We start from the raw sequence: 24,612 nt of genomic DNA on the forward strand, positions 1-24,612 counted from the left end.
CTTAGTTGGGTTCTAGTCCACAGGTGGCTGGCTCCCCAAATCTAATGTAAGCTGAGGTTTGGGGATCGTTCTTCAGATTGTCCTTTTACATATTGTTTAACTTGCGTAAGGTTTATGATGAATAAATAAGCAAATTAAGCAGCAGTCTGAATGACCTTAAGAATGCCCTCTCCAGTGTCTGTCTCCAGATGTTCCAGGTCTTCACTTTTCGCGCTCCTGCAACGCCCGCGCTGTGGCCCTTTAAGTCGGAGCGCGAGGCCCCGCCCCCGGCCCGGCGCCCCTCCCCTCCCGCTCGGAGTCCACCGCCGCAGCTTCTCCCGACGCGCGCCCCGCCCTCCCCAGCTGTGCACCCTCGGTCCAGCTGCGCGCACGTCGGGAGTCCCAGACATGTCCGCGGAGAGAGAGGTAGCCGAGGCGGCCACCGTGGTGGCGGCGGCCGAAGCAGGGGCCGGAGAAGACGCCTCTTCTCAGCCCCCAAAAGCTGAGGCAGCTGGCGACGCCCAGCCACCCGCGGCTTCCGAGGGGGCCGCCGCCGCGTCGCCGCCGCAGCTCCGCTGCCTGGTGCTCACGGGTTTCGGCGGCTACGACAAGGTGAAGCTGCAGAGCCGGCCGGCCGTGCCCCCGGCCCCCGGCCCCGGCCAGGTGACGCTGCGCGTCCGGGCTTGCGGGCTCAACTTTGCCGACCTTATGGCCCGGCAGGGGCTGTACGACAGGCTGCCGCCGCTGCCCCTCACTCCGGGCATGGAGGGCGCCGGCGTCGTGGTCGCAGTGGGAGAGGGAGTCAACGACCGCAAGGTGAGCGGGCCACGGCAGGGCAGGGAGAGGCTGCCCAGGCCTTGGGGCAGTGGAGCTCGAGTGGGCGGGGGCCGGGGGTGTGGCAGGGCGGGGGAAACTGGCACTGATTCAGATAGAAGGGCATGGAAGGCTTAGGAAGGGAGCCTGTGTTCCGAAGGCCCTGGAGAACTGGGTGGATATTGGGGGGTAGGGAGTGAAGATGGAGTTATCGCCCCCTCCTCAACCATTTCAATTGCGGCCGCCGCCCAGAAGCGGCGGCCGTGGCTGTGTATTGGGGTGGGGGGGGAACACAATAAGGCACCCACGCGCATGCGCACAATCACCTTGCCACCACCCCCTCTTCGCCCCCCTCCCCCCGCTTAAAACCACACCTGTACCCTGGCCCACCAAACACTGCCTGGGTAATTGTGGTCTGTGACCCTGAGTACCGATTAGCGCCTCTTTCCCTGAGGGAGCTTAAGGAGCTATGTTGTCAGGGTTGGGCGGGGACGCATGACCCTGCCAGAGCCCCAGTCACATGCAGCCCCGTGGTCTGTGGGGGTGTGAGGAGGCCCCTCCCAGAGCACGGCCAAAGAGATGAGGCACGCCCATCATGGAGGAGAGGGAGCTTGCCACTCGCCCTCCCGCCGGCCTCACGCTGCCCCTCTGCTCTTGGGGTTGGCGGGACGAGATTCGGTCTCTGGATCATTGTCTTAGGCTCTCTGTATCCCGTGACTTCAATATCTCCTCCTCCAGTGACTCAGCCAGAGGGTCACGACCCTAGGCTACCCTTGGGAACGTCGGAGGGAGGACAGAGAACACCCCTCCGCCTTCCTCGAGGAGGACCCTCACCTCGGAAACCCCAGCGGTGTCCATTTGGACTGGGGGGGGGGGGGGGGGCTGTGGTACCGGGAGCAGGTTGGCCCAGCTCTGCCGGTCTGTTTCTCTTTTTGTTTATCATTAATCTTGGCCATAAACCCGGACACCAGAGAGAGAGTTCCAAATGAGCAACTTTTTGAGAGACTTGGGGTGAAGCTTTTGCACGTCGTTTGTTTGGGGGTTTCATTTTAAATCAGCCCCCTGCAAGACAGGCCCCTCAGATGCAGCCATCCTCTTCGACCTGCTAGTCCCAGATCCCAGAGCTGGAATTCTTGGATTTATTGTGTATGCAAACATCTCCTCCTTAAAGGACTTCTCCCTCAATTCAGCTCTGGCCCCACCCTTTCCACTGACTTCTTAGTAATTCTTGAGAAGATACTAAGGAATTTTGTGTGTGTGTTGGGGGGGGGGGGAGTTGTAGTTCATGTTTGAAGGCCACCCACCTAACCTCCCTCCCCACACTTTCCGCTTAGTAAATACAGGATATCCTGTCCAGGGCAAGAACCTGATGTAAGAGGCTGGATTCTGTGGGGAGAGCCCTCCCTCCCTCCTGATGTCTGGACTGGGGAGAGGTTCATGGCTCTGCCCTGTGATGGGCGAGGGGTGGGTATTAGCCTGGATAAGTGAGCCTTGTCCTGAGCCAGATCATGACGGGTCCAGACTGGTCACGACCCAGGCTGACCACACTGCACTTTCCAGCACTCCTGGGCCATTTCTGAGTCTATTGGTCCTGAGGTCCTAGGGTGGGATGTTTCCATTCCCCAGACCTCATCTCAGGCCAGCGCTTGCAAGGCAAGATCCCAACCTGCATCCTCTTTGTCAATGGAGTGTGGGGACATGAAAAGGGGTGTGTGTGGGAGTCCCATCCCCTCTTCCCATGCATCCCAAGTCTCCTTAATATACAGAATTTCCATCATTCCTGGCAGGGACAAAGACAGACTCGGATTGTCCTGGAATAGCACTCACACTTCCCTCTCCATGGGCTTCAGAGAGTGAGGAGAGGCCTTCCTTTCTCCTGAGATTGCCACCTTTCCTCTGCTCTCCTCTTGACTCCAGATGCTAAGCTGAAGGGAAAGATTCTGCTTTCTTTGCCCCCTTTCCCTCCTGTAATGAGGCTCTTGTGCAGGTGGCTGAGAGAGTGGGGGAAAAATGCTTCTTCCTGGTGGATAGGGTTGTGTAGCTGTCCTTGCCCATCACCTCTCCCCCTGACTCTGGGTGAAGGTGTTTTCTGGGCCCCCAGTACTGGCTCAGGAGGTGATTGCACCCAGCCCTAGCTGCTCAGAGATCTTTAGTGGCACTTTATCATTCTTATTATTTAATACTACGAACTGCTTCCAGACACAGACACTTGGGCTAAAAATTACCAAATGATTTTTTTGCCACTTACTCATCATAACTACCCTATTTGACAGACAGGAAAACTGGGGCTCAAAAAGGTTAAATAGTTCTTATTTGCCCAAGGTCACACTGTTCGGTAAACAGCAGAGCCCATCTTTCTTTAACCAAAACAGTTTGATCTCTTTAACAATACTTCATGCTGCCATAACTGTTAAGCTTGTGGCATTCAGGGATCTTACACAATAGTGAAGTATAAGATCTGTAAAGTAGAGATAAGGACAGTCTCTACCTCAAAGAGCAGGTAAGGATTAATTGAGCGTTTATATATAATAGACTTATAGCACTTAGGGGCACCTGGGTGGCTCAGTCCATTAAGCGTCCAACTTTGGCTCAGGTCATGATCTCACGGTTCACGAGTTCGAGCCTCACATCAGGCTCTGTGCTGACAGCTCAGAGCCTGGAGCCTGCTTCATATTTTATGTCTCCCTCTCTCAGTGCCCCTCCCCCACTCACATTCTATTTCTCTCTCTAAAATAAACATTAAAAAAATTATAATAGACCTACAGCACTTATAATAGGACCTGGCCCTTAGTAAGCACTCAGTAAAGGTAAGTTAGTATTGTTTTTGATGGTATTATTATTATTACTATTACCATGACTACTGTGACTGCTTCTATCTCTACTTCATTGCCAGGAAGAGGCCCTTGTACATAGCAGGTGATAAATCACCAATGGGTGAATGAGCAAGGGACTTAATGCTGCTCTTCTTCCATTCTTCAAGGTGGGGGACCGGGTGATGGTGTTGATCCGGTCAGGCATGTGGCAGGAGGAGGTGACTGTGCCCTCAGCCCAGACCTTCCAGATGCCTGAGGCCATGACCTTTGAGGAAGCCGCTGCCTTGCTGGTCAATTACATCACAGCCTACATGGTCCTCTTTGACTTCGGCAACCTACGGCCTGGCCACAGCGTCTTGGTACACATGGCTGCAGGTGACAAGCCCCCTCCCTTTATGCCCCCCTCCTTACCCCACCCTGATTTCCTTCGGGCCCCTTCCCTGCAGCCTGTCTGGACGGTTGTCATGGCAACACCAGGCTGCCTCGGCCTATGGCTCCCAGAGGCCTCTGCAGTATTGTTGCCGTGGTAACATTCAGGCACCAGGTCCAGCCTGGTGTGCTATCCATAGCAACGTGCCCTCACCCGGCACCCCCTCCTTTGCCAGCTACCCTTCCCCCCAATTCTCAATCATGGAAATTGGACATGGTTATGAGGAGAGAAAGCCTCAAAATGGGCCCAGGCAAAATGAAGGTGATGAACGGAGTCCTTGAGAGGCAAGAATGGAGAGCGGTGGCGGGGTGACTCCACATCCCCTCCTTATGAAAGTGTCTTGCTGCAGGGGGTGTGGGTATGGCCGCCGTGCAGCTGTGTCGCACAGTGGAGAATGTGACGGTGTTCGGAACGGCTTCGGCCAGCAAGCACGAGGTGCTGAAGGAGAATGGGGTCACACACCCCATCGACTATCATACGACTGACTATGTGGATGAGATCAAGAAGGTCTCCCCCAAAGGTGGGATCGGGGTATGGGTATGGGCAGGGGCAGGATGGCACAGGACAGGGATGGGACACTCCAGATCTGTGGATCCTAATGCTGCCTCTGGGCCCCCCTACTCTGTGACAGGAGTGGATATCGTCATGGACCCTCTGGGTGGGTCAGATACTGCCAAAGGCTACAACCTCCTCAAACCCATGGGCAAAGTGGTCATCTATGGTGAGTTAGTAGGCTGGGCATGGAGGTGGGAAGCAGGGTGGGTCTGAAGGGTAGGATGCAGGGGCCCAGGGACTCCAGTGCTCGAGGGAGCATCGGGTTAAGACTGGCCTGGGTGATGCATTCAGATTGCTACCTCTGGTGGGGGGCAGCTACTCTCATTCTCTTTCACTACTGTTCCTGTGAGTCACAGTGCATTCTGTGTTCTCTCTGTGCTCCTGTTTGGGGATTTTTCCAGATGCAAAATCAATCAGCCTGCCTTCCTTTGTCCTACCTTCCTGGGTTTCTTGGTCAGGCTGCATTTTCATTTGCAAAACGATTTCACACATGGGGCACCTGGGTGGCTTAGTCGGTTAAGCATCTGACTTCGGCTCAGGTCATGATCTCACAGCTCATGAGTTCGAGCCCCCCATTAGGCTCTGTGCTGACAGCTCAGAGCCCGGAGCCTGCTTCGGATTCTGTGTCTCCCTCTCTTTCTGCCCCTCCCCCGCTCACACTCTTTTTGTCTTTCTCAAAAATAGATTAAAAAAAGAAAGAAAGAAAAACTATTTCACACGCACACAATCAGCAAGTGAATAAAGATTCAGGCAATTTTTGAGTCAGCTGGAGTCCATTTGGGCCTGGCAGCCAGCAGGTGGGGGATTATCCTGTCACTCCCTGGCACTGCTGTGGATGATTGTAAGAGGCCCAGAGGGGGTGGATGAGCATGGATTTGGACAGGGATGTGCCCAGCACCTGGATTCACGGGCCGCGTCTCCTCATCCCTCAGGAATGGCCAACCTGCTGACGGGCCCCAAGCGGAACCTGATGGCCCTGGCGCGCACATGGTGGAACCAGTTCAGTGTGACTGCGCTGCAGCTGCTGCCGACCAACCGCGCTGTGTGTGGCTTCCACTTGGGCTACCTGGAGGGTGAGGTGGAGCTAGTCAGTGGTGTGGTGGCCCGCCTCCTGGCTCTGTACAACCAGGGCCGCATCAAACCCCACATTGACTCCGTGTGGCCCTTTGAGAAGGTGAGTGTGATGGCTGTGCAGGGAGGGCCGGAGGAGGGTCCCCGCAGGCTGGGCTCCCAGGGGTAGGATTCCTGGGAAGAGGAGGGCTCACCCCTTTAGGCTGGCTCTCTAGAGGGGCCGGATGGCACCGGGTCTTGTCTTCCTCTCCAGGTGGCGGATGCCATGAGGCAGATGCAGGAGAAGAAGAATGTGGGCAAAGTCCTCCTGGTGCCTGGACCAGAGAAGGAGAACTAGGGCCGGGGCTGGCAGACCCTCGGGACCTGGGAAGAGAGAAGCTAGGGAGCCACGTTGTGTTGGTCACCAGACTCTCTTACATTTCATCCTCCTCATAATGCTCTGCCCACTTGCCCCCAAAGGTCTCCGTGGTGATGACCTCTCCCCTGCCCTGTTCTTTCTCCTTAGGCAGGGCCCCCTCCCCCCTTCCTGCCCTCCGAAGAGGTTGGGAAGTGACCACTTGGATGTCTGGGCCCTGCCAAGGGGACAGGGAGGGTCAGAGGGAGGCCGGCTGCTTCCTGCCCCCACCCTTTCCCTGGGCCTGCTGTGCTGCTTTTGTGCCAAGGTTAGCCAGTCCTTTTCCGTCCAGTTCTGTGTGCTTCCACCTCTGCCTCATCTCCCCTCCTGCCCCTGCCCCACACTCCCCTCCCCAAAGAATCGAAATGTCAGCTCAGGATATGGGGCCAATTTGTGTGAATCCAGCATGTCCCTGTCTCGCCCTCCTGTCCCTTCAGCCCAGGCCAACTGGCGCCCACCTCTGAACTCTGTTGCCTCGTTGCATGGCCTTGTCCTCTGGTCCCCGTCTCCTTGAGCACAGCTGGGTTTCTTCCACCTGCTGGTTTTCTGCCACTCTTAACCAAGGTTGCCTCTTACAACAAGGGTGGGAATCTGACCTGCTTCCCTAGGTCACGACTCTGTGGGAGGGACACAGAGCCCCCCCCTCCGCCCCATCCTTCACTGAGTTCTAGTGGATTTGTTCTCAGTGCCTTAGCAACGGAAAACCTGTGCTTGCGTGTGTGGGTGGGTGGGGGGGTCCCTGTCTCACACCTCCTCCTCCACCCCTGAACTCCCCAGTGCCTTCCTCGTTCTGGTGGAGGTGGGCTTTTGCTGTCCCACAACACTGCCAAAAATCTGTGTGTGTGCCAGTGGGGGCGGGGGGCAGCCCCTAGCCTCCTGGGGTCTGTGCCGTGTCCCGTCTCTGGGGCTGTCATTTCTCTCTGGGTGGTTGAGGGGAAAAAGGCAGGGTGGCGTTCTCAGCCTTGCAGATAAGTGTGGCATTTACCAGCCAGAGCTCTGAGAGGCAATGCCATCTGTTTCTTGTTCTGGGACCAAAGTTAAAATCGAAGCACATTTCTTGTGTAGTCGAGGGAGGCCCACTGCCTTCTCAGAGCAGGAGGGCAGCTTTTCAAACTCAGCCCCAAACTTTGTTTACATGGGTGGGGAGATGGAACAGGGGAATAAGGACCTGGGCCACCGGAACCAAAGTGGGGACTTCCTGGCGCAGGGGTACAACTCCCTCTGCTCTCTGATACGGAATTAGGGAGGGTTACTGCCCAGCTATTGCCAATGGGAGGTGGGGGGAGGGGCTCAGCCTCTTCAGTGTCTAAATGAGGCCTAAATGTGTGAAGGGCGATTTCTGCTTTTGTGTACCCCACCCCGTTACTGTTACCGAAGCTGCCTTTGTGTTTGTGTCAATAAAAAGCCAAACCCTGGGTCCTGGATGTTGCCTCCGAGAGTGGAGGGGAAGGTGGGCTCCTGGAAGGTGAGGTTTCCTCCTTCTGTGCTCACATCAAGTTTCCTTTCAGGAAATGAAATGAGAAGAGGGTCACGCCACTTTTATTGTTCTTGGGCAGCATTTCATAAGCCATAATCCCTGCCGCTGTTGACCAGCACGATCTCTTGCACCTGTGCGCCCAAATCCAGCCTGGTTTGAGAGGCTTGGCAGGGGTGCGGGTGAGGGGATGAGAAGGGCAGGCTCTTAGCCTGACGTGGTGGTGAAGACCGCCAGGCCCCGCTGTCCTGGGGGCACGACTGTTAGGGCCTCCACCTCCCCACCTCCACGGGAGGGCTTCTGGAAGTGGATCTCCAGGATGTCCTGAAGCTCCGGGCCATCCAGGACGTCAGGAATGTTGAGCACCAGCACTGACTGGGGCACTGGCCGGAACACGATCTGGAAAAGGAGCCAGGAGATGGGCCTGGTTCATGAGAGTCAGGGACTGGGGGCAGGCAGTGCCCCTGGGGGTCTGGGAAGGGCCGGGAGGCCTGAGAGGCTGGCTGGCAATGGGGAGGGCAGTGGAGTCAGGGGACTCTGATCCTTTCTTGGGCAAGTGTCTGCCAGGCAGACAGGTTCCTGGCCCAGCCACCATTTCACCTTCCCACTTACCTCAGCCTTCTGGATCTCCCCACTTAGGAAGGGAGAGATTCTCAAAGGGAAGCTTTTCGTGCCCAGTGGCACTGTAAACTGGCCAGCCTGGCACAGGTGCTGGGCCACTGTGGGGACAGAGAGGGACGGACCTCTAGCATCAGGGCTTTTCTCCCCTGTGGCCGGATGCATCAGCCCCAGTCTTGTCGGCAAGACCCTTACCTGCATCCTTAGTGAAACTCAGCACGACACCACTTTGCAGCAGCTTCCGACTCTCCACATCGCCACCCCCATTCCTGGACTTGCCAAAGAAGATCTCCAGCTTGTCCAGCAGCTCCTCCTCACTCAGCCTGAGCCCTGCAGGAAACCCACTGACCAGCACACTCCTCCTGCTTATCTGTGTGGACACCTAGGGACAGACAGGAGGGAGAGGTACAGCCCCACTCATCCCCTGTGCCCAAGTGCATGGCACCCCCTGCATGTCCCAGGACGCTGCAGTCCTGTCACCTGGATGGTGGTCACCATGGGCAGCTCCAAGGACTGGACTTGCACCCGCAGCCGGCACTCATCGATGTCGATCTTATGCTCCTTTTGTTGCAGCACCCTCTTGGCCACTGGGTCGGGGGAGCAGGGTCAGTACTGGGAAGCCTCCCAGCCTCCCTCCCAGGGCCTCTGTGAGAGCTCACCCTTGGGATCGTCGAAGGTGACCAGAGCAGAGCCTCCAGGCAGAGGGTAGCAGATCCGTAGTTTGGAAACCAAAGGCTTGGACCCTTCTGTGCCCTGCTGAGTGTGTCCTCGGAACACCAGCGGGACCAAGGGCACCGGGAATGGGACCTGGAGGTGGGGGAGGGGAGGCTGATGCAGCCTTCAAGGGTGGGAGAGGCCCCACCACCCCTAGAAGGAAAGCGTTCCATGGAACTGAGGCCGGGGATGAGCACACTTATTGAAAGGAGAGCTGGATAAACGGGTGGATGAAGGTAGGTCAAGCCCGTAGGAGCACTTTCCACACAAGATGTTGCTTTGTCCTCACAAGCCTGCAAGTTTGGTAGCTCAGCGTCACAGATGAGAAAACAGATCCAGAGAGTTCAAGTGCCATACTGGAGGTCATGCAGTGAGGAAGTGGCAGAGCCAGGAGAGAAACTGGTTCTTTCTACCACACCACGCCCCTCTCCCAGCTTACCTGGTCGTGGTGAGGGAAGTCCCCAAATTCCCTCCTCCGCTGCTGCAGCTGCTGCAGCCTCCTCTTTAGTCTGGCCTGCTCCTCCCGAAGGGCATGGAGAGCCTATTGGGGTGGGGGAGACGACCAGACTTCCATCTGCCTTCCCAGAGAATGAGCCCAGGGGAAAGGGACCCGATCCTGGACTCTCCCACAGCAGAGCTCAGCTCCGGAACAGCCCAACCCCTTTCCCCTGTCCCGGGGTTGGCCCTGGCCCACTCTCCTCAGGATTTGGTTGGCCTCATCTCAGGTGGGGGAGGGGGACAAGCGGAAGAGCCCTTGCAGCAGCCACAGCTGCGTTGTTACAGGACAGCTTGCATTTAACAGACACCGAGCTCCTGCTGTGCGGTGCTGGGCACTGACACAGGGCAAGGGGGGAGAAGAGGCTAGCCCTCGGGTCTGTACAAAACACCACCCAAGACAGTGTACCCTCACATGACAGACTGTGGAGGACATCAGGAGTATGGAGGAGGGACAGTCCCATAGGGCTTAACATAACTAGGGAGGCCTCTGGGAGGAGTGGGGGCTTAGAGTGGCAAAATGTCATAGTATTCACTAACTTTTTTTTTTAATGTTCATTTGTTTTTGAGAGAGAGAGCTTGCATGCACATGCATGCACACATGAACGGGGGAGGGGGAGAGAGAGAGAGAGAGAGAGAGAGAGACAGAGAGAGAGAATCCAAAGCAGGCTCCACACTGTCAGTGCAAAGTCTGACATGAGGCTCGAGCCCACAAACTGTGAGATCATTACTGGAGCTGGAGTTGGATGCTCAACTGACTGAGCCACCCTAGGTGCCCCAGCTGATGTTTATTGAGCACTTACTATATGTCAGGCACTATGCTAAGCTTTAATTAAAAAAATTTTTTTTGAGAGCACGCAGGAGTGGGAAGAGAGAGAGAAATCTCAAGCAGGCTCCATGCTCAGCATAGAGCCCAATGCGGGGCTCGATCCTATGACCCTGGGATCATGACCTGAGCCGAAATCAAGAGTCAGATGCTCAACCAATTGAGCCATGCAGGCGCCCTGTGCTAAGCGTTTTACGGCTTTTATATGGCTCAATTCTTGAAACAACCCTGTGAAATAAATTCCCTCTTATCCTTATTTTATAGATGAGGAAACTGAAGCTCAGAGAGGTTAAGTGACTTGCTTGAAGTCATTCAGCCCTATGCAGTCTGACTCCAGACTGCTAATCTGTGCTTTACAGTGAAGAAATCAAGCCCAGGGTGGGGGAACAATTTACCCCACATCTCCTAGCTTGTCCCTTGACTGCCATTCTTTCCACTGCAGCAAGCAGCCTTTCAGGCTGGGTGTGATTTGGAGCAAGTCCAGAGACAGAGAGTGACAACATGGGCAGGGGAATGACACCAGGGATACGAATAAATGCACCTTTGTTTGTGGGATGAAGTAGATGTTAGCTGGCAGAGTTCACTCTGTGGTTGGGAAGCCTGATAAATAAGGTCAGCTCAGAGAAGTGTGAGCTCACTGGGGAAGGCGGGACTCTGTCCTAGTCATCTCTGTATCCCCAGTGTTCAGCAGAGTTCCTGGCACAAAACAGGCATTCAGTAAATGTGTGTTGAATGAATGAATGAATGAATGAAGTGAATTAATGACAGAATGGGAGTATATTACAGAGGGCATTGAATTATTCAGTGTGAGTTCACTCTATTTTAAACAGACAAAAACAAGGGCTTGACCAAATAATGCTGGTTTATGAGTAGTGAGAAAGGTACCTAGTTCTTTATATGCCTACAAACAAGGTGTCTTTAAGGGCCAGTTAGATGACATCGGTGAGTCTAGGGAGCCAGTGTAGACCATAGGGAGTGCTAGGGACTCACAAACTGGAGAGAGCATGTCCCCGCTAAAGTGGCAACTTCTTCTCAGCTCCAACCAAGATTTTCTTTTCTTTTCTAAGTTATTTATTTATTTTGAGAGCAAGAGCATGTGCAGGAAGGGGGAAGGGCAGAGAGAAAGAGAGAGAGAAAATCCGAAGCAGGCTCTGCAAAAGCAGTGTGGAGCCCAATGTGGGGCTCAAACCCACAAACCATGAGATCATGACCTGAGCTGAAACCAAGAGTCAGACACTTAACCAACTGAACCACCCAGGCACCTCATCCAACCAAGATTTTCTCACATGGGAATGTGGTTCCTGTATCCCATTTCTTCTTTTTCTTTTCTTTCTTTTTTTTTTTTTTAAAGTAAGCTCTATGCCCAACATGGGGCTTGAACTCATAACCCCAAGATCAAGAGTCATGTGCTGTACCAACTGAGCTGCCAGGTGCCCCATATATTCCCGTTTAAAAATATATATATATTTATTTGGGGGGAGAGTACAAGCAGAGGAGCGGCAGAGAGAGGGGGACAGAGAATCTGAAGCAGGCTCTGTGCAGTGAGCCCAATGTGGGACTGGAACTTACGAACACCAGATCATGACCTGAGCCGAAGTCGGACACTCAACTGACTGAACCACCAAGGTGCCCCTCCCCATATCTTCCCATTTTTAAGGGAAATAAAAATCTGAATTTTTATTTGAAAGAGATAATTCAATTTAAAAATATATGAAAAAGTAAATTTAAAAAAATGAAATTCATTTTAAGATGTTTTGAACTAGATTCAGTCCTAAGTTTATTCTCTTTTTACTTCTGCTTTAAATCTTGATCTAAATATACATAATTGTTTGAAAACCTAGTAATTAGCAATGCTATTTAATAAAATAACTTTTAGTGGCACCTGGGTGGCTCAGTTGTTCAACTCTGGGTTTTGGCTCAAGTTATGACCTCACGGTTTTGTGGATTGAAGCTCCACATTGGTCTCCGCACTGACAATATAGAGCCTGCTTGGGATTCTCTCTCTTCCTCTCTCTCTCTCTCCCTCTGCCCCTCCCCCACTTCTGCTATCTCTCACTCTCTAAATAAAATAAACAAACAAAATTTAAAAATAAAGATAAAATAAAATAAAATAGCTTTAAAAAAGGGCACCAGGGTGGATCAGTCATTTAAGCATCCAACTCTTGATCTTGGCTCAGGTCATGATCTTGCGGTTTATAAGTTTGAGCCTCACATCAGGCTTTGCTCTGATGTGACACAGAATCTGAATCTGAGCTGTGAGCACAGAGTGTGATGTGGGGCTCGAACCCATGAGCCATGAAGTCAGGTGCTTAACTTACTGAGCCACCCAGGTGCCCCACTATAGAGTTTTTTTTAATGTTTATTTTGAGCAAGCGAGCGAGAGAGAGTGTGGGTGCATGAGCAGGGGAGGGGCAGAGAGAGAGAGGGAGAGAATCCCAAGCAGGCTCCATGCTGTCCGTGCAGAGGCCCACTTGGGGCTTGATCCCATGAACTGTGAGACCATGACTTGAGCTGAAATCAAGAGTCAGACACTTAACTGACTGAGCCATCCACACGCCCCTAAATATAGAGTTTTTAAAAGAACCATTGGAGCAGGGGAGTTCAGATCTAATATAAGTAGGGGATGGAGAACTAGTGAAGATTTCTGAGGGGGGTGAGGTGGTGGACATGGTGTTTAAGAGAGCAACTTGGCAGCCATGGCACGATGAGCTGGAGCAGCGGGAACTGGGGAGGGACACTCTGAGGTTCTAATTCCTCCTGACACGACAGAAGCTGAGCTGGACCTCTGGCAATGGGCATGCACGGGTGAGCACATTTCAGGAAGCAGGCCTCCAGACTCTGTGGATGTTTATATTAAGGAGACGGAGAGGACAAACTGGAGAGACAATGCCAAGGTTGTAGACTTGGGGGTCAAGAATTTGGTAGAATCCACTGACCCAGCAGGCAAGGGAAGAGGGCAAGTGGTTATTGGGGGCCTGCCAGGTGCTGGGCACAGTTGGACTCCGTCTCATTTTAAGTATCACAGAACTGCCTCCTGTCTCCAAGTTCCAACTGGAACTTCTCTCTTATAGGACCCTCTTAAGGACAACACAAGCTGACTGTAGTCACTTACATGAATTCAACTATACATGCTATTATTTGCGTGACATGATAACATGGTCTCCTAAATGTAAGCCAATGTACATCTGGTGCTTAACCGAAAAAAACTGCAATCCATTCTACATGGAGCTCACTGAGTGACTGTAAATTCTGGATACTGTAGGGGTGAGTTAATGATTTAAGGTTAATTTTGACTACCTACATTCTTCTGCCTTACTTGCGAAATTTACAACCTAATCACCCCATAAGATAAAATCTCCTGCTGTCTATGTTCATCATAGGGTATTGGGAGGCTGTTCGGCATCACAGTTAAGAACACAAACTCTGGAGACAAACCTCCAACGCTTACATCCAGCTCCTTTTAGTACTGCAAGACAATGAACAAGTTATTTAACTCTCTGTGCCTTGGTTTCCTTATCTGCAAAATGGACATAATAGCAATTTCCACCTATAATTTTGTTGGGAACAATGGTGCCTGGCACATGATGAGTGCTATGTTGAATGTTTCCTATTTTATGAATCCTCATTTTATATGAGGAACCTGAGGTTTGTCAGGGTTAATTAATGAGCCAAAGTAAGTCAAACTCGAGGCCATTGAAGACACATATGGTCAGGGACAGGACTTGGTGGAAATAACTCTGGGTTGGAGCAGCATGTGTATTGGAAGAAGTCAAAAGGAAGGAAGGGCTCTGTGAGGGACAGAGCTTTAAAACTGTAATCTTTGGGGCACCTGAGTGGCTCAGTCGGTTGAGCGTCCAACTTTGACTTAGGTCTTGATCTCACTGTGAGTTCAAGCCCCAGCCCTGGGCTCTCTGCTGTCAGCACAGAGCCTGCTTTGGATCCTCTCTGCCCCTCCCCATTCACACTCTCTATCTCTCAAAAATAAATACACATTAAAAAAAAAAAAAAAGGGTAAAAAAAAAGAAAAAAACAAAAACAGCCCAAAAGAGAGGTGTCCAGCTGGCTTAGTCAGTAGAGCATGCAACTCTTGATCTCAGGGTCTGAGTTTGAGACCCAGGTTGGGTAGAGCTTACATTAAAAAAAAAAAAAAAAAAAAAAAGCCAAAAAACAAAAAAAAGCCCACACGAAAAAAGTCAAAAATAAATCTACATGTCCAACTATAGAGGAATAGCCTAATAAATATATTACGTAGCAATTAGAAGACATTAAAGAACATTTAACAATATGAAGAAATACACTAAGCTAAAAAAGCAAAATACAAAATAAAACTGTACAGAGTGTGATCTCTATTCTGTTGATTTAAAAAGTTTCATTTCAGAGGCACCTGGGTGGCTCAGTCAGTTAAGCATCTGACTCTCGATTTCGCCTCAGGTCATGATCTCATGGTTTTTTAGTTCAAACCCCACGTCAGGGTTTGTGCTGACAGTACAAAGCCTGTTTGGGATTCTCTCTCCCTCTCTCTGTTCCTTCCCTGTTCTCTCTTTCTCAAAATAAATAAATAAACATTAAAAAAAAAAAAAAGTTTCCTGAAGGGCTCCTGGGTGGCTCAGTTGGCTAAGTGTCCGACTTCAGCTCAGGTCATGATCTTGCAGGTCTGTGAGTTTGAGCCCCACATGGGCTCTGTGCTGACAGCTCAGAGCCTGGAGCCTGCTTCAGATCCTCTGTCCCCCTGTCTCTCTGACCCTCACACCCTTCTCTCAAAAATAAATGGACATTAAAAAAAAGTCATAGGGGTGCCTGGGTGGTTCAGCTGGTTAAGTGTCCGACTCTTCTTTTTGGCTTCGGTCATGGTTGTGAGATCGAGCCCCAGGTTGGGCTCTGCTCTGAAAGTGTGGAGGCTGCTTGGGATTCTCTCTCTCCCTGTTTGCCCTCCTCCCCCACTCGTACTCTCTCTCTCAAAATAAATAAAAATAAACAATAAAAAAAAAGTCATAATAAAAAAGTCTCCTGCACCCATTTTAGAGGTAGGAGTGAAATGGAGGTGAATCAAGATAATCTTGGGGAATAGGGGTTCTGAAAGGTTGGCAATAATATTAAGAATAACAAACACGTATTGTACGTTTAGGAGGTGCCAACCAGTGTGCTAAGTTTTTACTATATTGACTTATAGATTATCTGCTTAAATTAAAAAAAAATTTTTTTTACATTTATTTTTGTGCCATGAGGGAGATAGAGCACAGTGGGGGAGGGGCAGAGAGAGAAGGAGACACAGAATCCGAAGCAGGCTCCAGGCTCTGAGCCATCATCACAGAGCCCGACGCGGGGCTAGAACTCACGGAGCGCAAGATCATGACCTGAGCCAAAGTTGGGAGCTTAACCGACTGAGCCACCCAGGCGCCCCAAAGATTTTTTTAAAGTAATCTCTAAACCCAACGTGGGGCTCGAATTTACAACCCTGAGATTAAGAGTTTCATGCTCCACCGGCTCAGCCGGCCCTGAGCCTGTGATCTTTCTTACTACATTTGAGGGGCAAGTGAAAAATTCCCAAGCAAGAAAGACATCTGTGTATTTATAACAGATGGGGTAGTATCAGGGAGGGGGGAAAAGGAAGAAACTGGAAAGGGGAGGAGATGCATTCATTTAACAGCTGTTTATTGAGGGCTGCGTGCATGCCAGGCACAGTGCTGGCATGGTGAACAGGCTGGACGGGGGACCAGTCTTAGTCTAGCAGGAGTAGGATCATTCACAGGTCAGGAAAGGGAGGAGCACAGCACACAGTGGGAAGGTGAGCTCTCAGAGGAGAGACATGTCTCCCTGTGACCTGGAAGAGGGCCTAAGATTCAGCTGACATCAACAATAAGGTGAGGAACTATTTCAACTCTAAGATGAAATATAAGGAAGCAAGTTTGTTGGGCAAGATCTCAGGAGATAAGGGTGTGAACAAGTCTTACACTTTTTGGGTCATAAAACCCTTTGAGTATCTAACAAGAACTACGGATTCTCTTTCAGAAAAATGCACATTCACACAAGAAATGCTTGAGCTCCTGAGGTGTAGGTTATAGAACTATCTTTGAGGCAGTGGGTTAGGGGAGAGGTAATCCCCGCCACATTTCTCCCCAGTCCTTCAGCAAGTCTAAGAGATGAGCAGAGAGGGGCTTGGCCACCAGACCCGGAGATACCTGTAGATTTCCAGCCGAGCGAAATGCTCCTCTGCTTCTCGCCCCTCCCCCCAACACTCTCCTCACTTACGGCATCATGGGTCACTGACATGGGCCTGGGGTCCGGCTGGCAAGAGTTGTGGCTTCGGAGCCAGGCACAAAGTGGCAGTGTCCACAGCGACAGAACTCTTGCTTGTACCTTCTGATGGGCTTTAGTCTCCTCTAAGCCGGACCTGAAATACACTTCTGATGTAGAACCGGCAGGCTCTTTGCTTCCACTTTCATTTCACCAAAATCCCTGCCCTTCGGTGTTCACACGCCCCCAGCTGGTTTCCCCACCCCAGGGAGGAGCCTTTCTGGTCTCGGAAGTTGACTTCACCCAGATAGAAGGTCTCAGGGGAGTCTACCCATAAACATAGGCAAACAGAATGTGGGCTCCAACCTACCCCTCATTCTAACACAAGCCTTTTGGTAGAATAGTGTCTTTGTTATTTCCCTGGAACCTAGAAAGATGCCAGGCACACACAAATTAAGATTAATTGAATGAGAAAGGCAACCAGGATGGTTAAAGCCTTTCCACCAAATTCACAAGAGCTGTACTAATAGCCAGCATTTGTTGGGAGCTGTTCTGTGCCCAATACTGGATCTGCTTTACATGAATTAACTTAATCTTTAAAACAACCCCACAAAGTTGGTTCCATTTTTGCCATTTCACAGATGAGCTTGTAAACTTCAGAGGCAAAGAAGTGCAGAAACTTGCTTAGAGGTCCTATTGCTAGGAAACATGTATCTAAACCTGGTTAGAACAATACTTGAACTTGAGCCTTGAGGTTGAGTGGAAGGAACTTGGAAGTTTTAGGCAGAAGGCTTAAATTCAGTTCCATTTGTGACTGAGCAGGCAAGCTACTTAGAGGGGTCTGTCTCAAGAGAGATGTTCGATACTTAAAGGCGAAGAATCAAATGAAACTACACAGGACACAGTGCACAATGTTTCCTATTATCTAGTCCATGATATTTCCAGAGTAATTTATACTCAGCCCTTCTCAATCTCTTTCCCTACATCCCAGGGGTATGTGTGCCAAGTGTAAGGCTTGGCAAATGTGCCTGTTTGAATCCTTTCATCTAGTGACAGAACCAATTCAAATGGAGAGCCTATTTTGCCAGTAAAACAGAGTCAACACTTAGGGTCCAATGAAAGGTAAAATGCCAAATAAAAGGACCAAATTATCTTTCCTGCAACTGTGGGGACATACCCATGCCCAAGACCCTTGAACCACACCTTTTCTTGTTCTGCTAGCCAGGCCATTTGAGGACCTCTTCTAATCTCACTAACAATGGGTGCTCTAGGGGTCAGGCCTTCATTAGTCCCCACTGCTATCTAGAGCAGTTCTCCAGTGTGGGCCTCATCACAGCAGCACAGGGATCACTGGACAACCTGCTTGAAATTCTGACCTACTAAACCTCAAGAGTGGGACTTCAGCACCTTGTCATTGTTCAGAGAACCTCAGATTAGTGGCTCTCAATCCAAAGTAATCAGTGCCTGCTGAGAGGGGCCTGTAGGTGTTCACAATGGAGGGTGGAGGGAGGAGAGTGGCCCAGGTTCTCTATGTAGGTAACAGGTTGAAGCCAGGGATGCTAAACAACTCTGCACCTACACATCAGTAGTAGTCTTTTTTTTGGGAAATCATTCAGTAGCTCACGCCTTACCCACCGAGGGCGGTCAGATGATTAAAGGATTATCAGGAGGAGGACATAAGTAGTCCAAATCTCACAAAAGCGCTATTTTATATACTTTCCCACAACCTCTCCTCTCACCCACCACCCAACGTCTTATCATATGAATGTTCTTCAACAGTCTAATAATACATGCTACAAGCAGACAGTGATTTTTTTTTTTTTTTTTTTGGTATTTTTAATGACTGAAACAAAACAAACTTAAAACCGCAGCTTCTGGAAGAACCATTTGTTCTTGCCGGTCTTGTACCTAGACAGAAAGAAAAGGACACCAATGAGAACAGTGAAACTCAATTCCCTTCATGGAGGATATGGATACCATATTCCCAACATCCACTACCAAAGCTATTTACCTCTCCTCGAACTTGACCTTGGCCTCTCGTCGGGCCTTGCGTTTAAGAGCAGGGTCTCTGAAGACATCCTTGTTGACAACAGTTTTGTCCAAGGGGATATCCACAGAGTACCTGGGGACAACAGTGGGGAGGGAAGATCAGCCCACATGCGGCCAGGGCCTTCACACAGTCTGGGACATTGGGATGGCAGGGTCTGTCTCCACAGGAGCAATCCGCAAAAGCTGTGCCAAAGTCCTGATGATATTTTTTGGAAACTGCCAATTTAAAAAGACTCAAGCCATGAAAATACTTCACGTTTCATTCTCAACTTTCCACAGTGACTATTTTTCTGGCTAAGGATTGTCACTTTAATCATGGTGGTTGGCCAGCTTCCTATTTGGAGCCATTTTATTTAGTGGTGTTCAAGTTGTGCCCGGGGAAGGGTTAGCCTCATTATGAGAATGCAAAAGCTGGGTGACTAGTTACCGAGGTCTGTTTCCCAGCACCTGAGAAACAGCAATGCCCTTTTAAGACAGCCAATTAAGAGTAAACATGCAGCCACCGGTACCAAACTGTAAGGCACACACTGCTGGGTTTTGGCAATTATCGTTCAGGACTCTCTCAAATGTTTTTATTTCCTTATAACCTATACACCAAGATAGCGTGAATGGCACACAATACTGTGAACGGCCAGGAACTCAAGGGCTTGAGAGCCAAGTGGAATCAGTTGGGGAGAGGTTTGCTTTCCTTTATTTATCAACAATTTTTGAAAGCCTATAAAAACTATCCTTGAAAGTGGAATAGTGGAAGACAGCAGGCCAGATCCCGTGCCTGTATTTATCGTGATTGCAAACAAATGCAGCAATCTTTACCTAACACTTCTAGAATTTTCAGGTGAGGAGACAGATCAAGAGCAAGCTTGGAAAAGATTTTTCAATCCTGCTTGGCCCAGTAAGGGAAGTCACCACAGAAAATGACAGAACACAGCTCCACATTGAATTAAAGAGGCAACACTGGGGGGGGGGAGGGGGGCGCTTGGGTGGCTCAGTCGGCCGAGTGTCCGACATCCGCTCAGGTCAGGATCTCACAGTTTGTGGGTTCGAGCCCCACGTCGGGCTTTGTGCTGACAGCTCAGAGCCTGGAGCCTGCTTCAGATTCTGTCTCTCTCTGCCTCTCTCCCACTTGTGCTCTCTCAAAAATAACATTTAAAAAAAAAAAAACAAGAGGCAGCACTTGAAACCATGACCACTTTGTAAGTCACACATGAAAATGTCTCTTCCCCACACTGGAATGGCTGCAAAGTTGAAAGTTGTCTCTTTATTCAGCAGGCCAGAGGGGAGAAAAGAAAGTCACTTTCATAACCATTCTTGATATGCTCACCTTGTGGGCATGAGGTGATTGTAGTTATAAACTTTCACAAAAGACTTGATCTTTGACCTCTTGGCGATTTTCTTCTTGCCCATGGCAGCCGTCACTTTGCGGGGATAGCGGTCAATTCCAGCCACCAGAGCGTGGCTGTAGGGACGGTCTGAGGTGCCATCATCGATGTTCTGAACAAGCAAGAATCACATGTTAGTAACCGAGGGCCTACTGAGGCACTGTGCTAAATGCAGGCCATGTATAAAAAGAATACCCCCACTCCCAATCTGAGACCTGCTACTGGAAAAACTGCGCAAAGCAGACATTCTGAGTGCTAGGCTAGATGCCCAAACAGTATTGGGTCGTATTCATTCCCACCAAGAATCTGGAAAGGCTTGTGGGAGCTAAGTGATTTAAAACTAACAATAATTAGCATGTATGGAGTGTTTGCTTTCTATCAAGCACTGGTTCTTAGGACTTAACATCTCTTAACTTCTACAATTACATGGCTAGTTGGTGGTCTAACTCCAGAAACCAGTCTCAGACAGATGAGGGAAGGGAAACAAAGGGTGTCCCAGTGGTCCCACAACAACCAAAAGCAAGTGCTTGGCCAGAGCTTAGCAAAATCTCACAAGAGGCCACAAAATGTAGGCAGAAGGCAAAGAACGGAGGGCTAGAATATGCTAAGTGATCGCTTTGTCTAGAAACAATTTCTCCTCTTTTTACAGAATCCCACCTGCAGCACTTAATGTTTTACTTCAGTTGAGTTACTTAACGTCTCCAGACATCAGCAGTAGAAAAGAATCCCCTACGGTTACCTCAAGGACTGGGCATGACACCACCTGGAAAGCAGTGCCAGATACCAAGCAAGCGCTCGATAAACGCCGGGCGTTATTATTTTTTAAAGCCTCTTTAGTAGAGAACCCATTATATGTTGGGCGCCCAATTCAACTCACATCTGTTTGTATTTTGCATTTTTCTCTCTCAAGAGCCCCGATCACTCACTCCCACCCGCAATGCTCAGTGACCAATGCCCCCAAGCTAGCTCTTGACTTCCACGCTTGCAGGCCTTCCGAAACCAGCCCCGTTCCTGGGATGTAGGCGCGCAGAGGCTCGCGAGGAGGGTACCTTCACGATGACCGCCTTGCGTCCAGAGTAGCGTCCGGCCAGGACCAGCACCACCTTCCCGGGTTTCATGAATTTGCCCATCTCTGCAGGGGAAGGAGAAGGGGCCGTTCAGAAACCTGCCAAGCCGGGGATGTGGGCCCAGAAGCCAAGGCTGCGCTCACTGCCGTCTTGGCCCAGGCCGCCCGCAGGCCCCCGATCGCAGGATAGGACCGCTACGAAGCCTCCGGAGACCGGGCAAAGGAAAGCGCCCGGCGCCACCCCGGATCTCGACCCCCAGGCCGCGGATGGCAGCGGATTGGAACATCCCGCCCAAGGTTCTACTCACCGACACCAGCTACTCGAGCCTACGGCAGAAAGGAAGAAAGCCCACTTCCGCTAACCTTTCACCTCGGGGAGTATGACCTCACATCCGGTCCCGCCCCGCAAGTTTCGCCCCACCTCTTGAAATCCTTTACGGGCGGAAGAAGCTCTGGCGGGGAGAGCAGTACTTGGGCGTTCATTTATTCAAATCAAACTTTATCAGTAGCTTCCACTAGAAGCAAAGTCTTTCCTCCCGCGTGGGTGGGAAGAGCAAGGAAGGCTCTAAAGCGCGCAGACCTTTGGCTCCACTGCTCTGCCGCACCCCTTGGTTGCAGTTCCTTTTTCTGGCGCTAGAAGGGGACACAGTTTGAAATAGATTTTTATGACTTGAGTCAGAGAGCAAAAATAGGAATTGTATTAGTGTGCATTTTTGGCGTAAGCGGGGAGAGACGAAGATCAGTTAGGCAAAGGTGCTTACCCCCAATATTTAGAATCTAGTGATGTCACAGGCATTCCCGACTAGAATAAGCAGTGAAGAAGGTGAAGGATGATGGTGATAATTCCTGAGCACCTACTCTGTGCTAGGCTTTTTAGGTAGCCTAGCTTTACCAAATGATACAGGAGGTGACCCTGGAAGACTGTTTTTAGATGGTTCTTTACTTGTCTTCGGAGTTCAAGAGAAAGGGAAACCATCTTACAGTTTTTCCTTTTCTGAACATGAAAGAATCTAGAATTGGTCTTGGGCAAGATATGAGAAAAATCAGGGTTTCATCAATTCTCTTCTTAGCCTCTCCAGGGACCAGTTTTCCCTGCAGCCAACACCCCATGCCAGTGGTTTATCACAATAATTATGTACTTACATATCTATATTCAATTACAGTATTTTGTTTCGGAGCACCTGGGTGGCTCAGTCGGTTGAGCATCCGGCTTCCTCTCAGGTCATGATCTCGCAGTTGGTGGGTTCAGCTCCCCATCGGGCTCTGCTCAGACAGCTCAAAGCCTGGACCCTACGTTGGATTCTGTATCTCTCTCTCCGCGCTCCCCCCGCCCCCCACTTGTTCTCTCTCTCAAAAATAAACATAAACAATTTTTTTTAAATAAAAAAAGATCTTTTGTTTTAAATCGGAAGATGACATTTTAGAATTGGAAGGGACCTACAGAGATCATCTACTCTGGCCTCTAAGAGGACAGCTCTAGAGCAGCAAAGTCACAGAGATCGTGGTGCAAGAGCAAGTTCTCATTCCTGACCTGGTGCTCTTATTAATAACACTACATCACCCTGTCCATTTCCACCTTCATGGTCTGCTCCCAGCCTGCTGCTGCCTCTTCTGCTGTATATCTTTTGGAAAATAGAAACCACAGCCGGAAATCTCATAATTGCCTTGGACTCTTCTCACAAACACTCTCCCAAATTAGTACTAAATCTTCTGAATTTTTCCTTGTCTTTTAAATCTTTTCTGTCCTTTTCCAGAAAAGGAAAATGTCCCTAAATGATCCAGCCTCAGATTTTTTTCTTCTCCTCCTCAAACCTTTTTTTTTTTTTTTTTTTTTTAATGTTTATTTTTGAGACAGAGAAACAGAGCACGAGCAGGGGAGGGGCAGAGAGAAAGGGAGACACAGAACCCGAAGCAGGCTCTGGGCTGTCAGCACAGGCCAGACGCGGGGCTCGAACTCACAAACCGCCAGATCATGACCTGAGCTGAAGTCAGATGCTTTAACTGACTGAGCCACCCAAGTGTCCCTCTTCCTCAAACTTTTATGTGGATCTGAATTGCTTGCTATGCTTATGAAAGATGGATTTCTAACTTAGGAGATAACAATTTCAGTCCGGAGTGGAGCCATATATGATCTATAGAGCTTATTTTGGGGAGCTTCCCTCAACATAACTCTTAAATTCCCCATTTTTGTGCTTGAAATCCTTCCTTGGCTCTGTGTACCGAAGTTTAAACTCACCTTTCTTTTCTTGCAGCCTAAATTCCTTATTTTTCCACATCTTCACATAACCACTCCCTCCCCACTCCCCACCCCAACTACTGAAATATCCAACCTTTTTGATTCCTAGGGTCTTTACTCAGGTGGGTCCATGTGTCTTTATTCTCCTCCACTGTAGCTAGGCAAAACCCTGTCCAAATCCATCCTTCAAGGCCACTCCAGAGTTCTCCCAGGCAGAATCAATCTCTTCCTTCTGTGCTCCCTGAGCAATCCAATCCATACTTATCTTTATTAGAGAACATCTTATTTGGTTTGGATCAATGGTTCTCAAAGTGTTGTCCCTAAAGCGGCTGCATCAGTCTGGGATGCTTAGAACCTTAGAACTGTGAATTTTCAGGCCACACCCCAGAACAACGGAATAAAAATCTGTAGGATGGGACCCAGCAATTTTTAACAAGCTACCCAAATCCCCAATGTCCTTAGATCGTGTCTTTGTTGAGGGCAGGGAGTATGTTTTCTCTCTTTCCTCAGTATCTAGCCTGGCCCAGGCAGTTGGCAGGCATTCAAGGATGAATGAATGCAGAACACCTTAGAAATCTTTTTTTCTAAGATTTTAAGTACCTCTACAGCCCACATGGGGCTTCAACCTATTACCCTGAGATAAAGAATTGCATGCTCTAGCAACTGAGCCAGGCAGTTGCCTCTACCTTTAAGAATGCTTTGCAAGGGCGCCTGGGTAGCTTGGTCAGTTAAGCATCCAACTCTTGGTTTCGGCTCAGGTGGAGATCTCATGGTTCAGGAGTTCAAGCGCCGCGTCAGGCTCTGTGCTGACAGCGCAGGGCCTGCTTGGAATTGTCTTTCTCCGCTCGCTCTGTCTCTCAAAATAAATAAACTTAAGAAATTAAAAAAAAAAATGCTTTGCAGATCATACTTTTATAACAGTGCAGCCTGCACTTTCATGGATACATATCCATGATTCTTTTTCATCCTGTTCTTGCATATGCTTAGACCTAGGCTGACTGTTCCCTTCTCTCCTCCCTTGTCCTGTGTGCCTCACCCCAAGCCAAGGACAGAGTTCTGTCCTAAGTAATAATGCAGATGATATCAGTGACTAGCAGATATCTGACTGCTGGGATGCTGGCAGCATTGTCTCCGTCTCTACATATTGTCTTTTTGTTTCAGGAAGAACTCGACAGAACGGTGGCTGTCTGTCCATCTCCTTGTGGCCTAGTCCCTTGGCAGCTGAAATTTCTGGTAGGTATGTGGGAAATACCTTCTCTTCCCCAAAGTGACGGTGGAGCGAGGGGGTGGATAAAGGAGAGAGAGGAAGAAAAGATCTAGAAGCAGCATGATACAATGAGGTCACATGATAGAATATAAAGACCATAAGATTTGGATTCGGGCAACTTGAGTACAAATCTCAGCTCTTCCATCACATACACCTGGACAAAATGTTTAACCTCAGTGTACTCGGCTATAAAATGGAG

General features: G+C 49.9%; 3 protein-coding genes across 3 annotated transcripts; 1 reads left to right on the top strand and 2 right to left on the bottom strand.

The window, feature by feature from the left end:
• Positions 1-306: 306 nt before the first annotated feature.
• On the top strand, positions 307-7,470 carry VAT1 (vesicle amine transport 1). The gene is made up of 6 exons (XM_019435344.2): positions 307-795; positions 3,773-3,980; positions 4,385-4,555; positions 4,667-4,756; positions 5,523-5,764; positions 5,915-7,470. The coding sequence occupies exons 1-6, from the start codon at positions 388-390 to the stop codon at positions 5,996-5,998; spliced, it is 1,203 nt and encodes a 400-aa protein (XP_019290889.1). The 5' UTR covers positions 307-387; the 3' UTR covers positions 5,999-7,470.
• A 108-nt stretch (positions 7,471-7,578) lies between these two features.
• IFI35 (interferon induced protein 35) lies at positions 7,579-16,657 on the bottom strand. Its single transcript, XM_019435345.2, has 7 exons — positions 16,432-16,657; positions 9,301-9,402; positions 8,807-8,954; positions 8,628-8,734; positions 8,343-8,529; positions 8,142-8,248; positions 7,579-7,928 (listed from the first exon to the last, which is right to left on the bottom strand). Exons 1-7 carry the CDS (start codon positions 16,450-16,452, stop codon positions 7,737-7,739), a joined length of 864 nt encoding a protein of 287 aa, XP_019290890.2. The 5' UTR covers positions 16,453-16,657; the 3' UTR covers positions 7,579-7,736.
• A 1,569-nt stretch (positions 16,658-18,226) lies between these two features.
• On the bottom strand, positions 18,227-21,331 carry RPL27 (ribosomal protein L27). Its single transcript, XM_019435354.2, has 5 exons — positions 21,219-21,331; positions 20,894-20,976; positions 19,787-19,956; positions 18,428-18,538; positions 18,227-18,324 (listed from the first exon to the last, which is right to left on the bottom strand). The coding sequence occupies exons 2-5, from the start codon at positions 20,972-20,974 to the stop codon at positions 18,276-18,278; spliced, it is 411 nt and encodes a 136-aa protein (XP_019290899.1). The 5' UTR covers positions 20,975-20,976; positions 21,219-21,331; the 3' UTR covers positions 18,227-18,275.
• Between the last annotated feature and the right edge of the window lie 3,281 nt (positions 21,332-24,612).

This window comes from Panthera pardus, unplaced genomic scaffold (assembly GCF_024362965.1).
Source record: "Panthera pardus isolate Hobbes unplaced genomic scaffold, ASM2436296v1 HiC_scaffold_3, whole genome shotgun sequence".
Taxonomy (NCBI): Eukaryota; Metazoa; Chordata; class Mammalia; order Carnivora; family Felidae; genus Panthera; species Panthera pardus.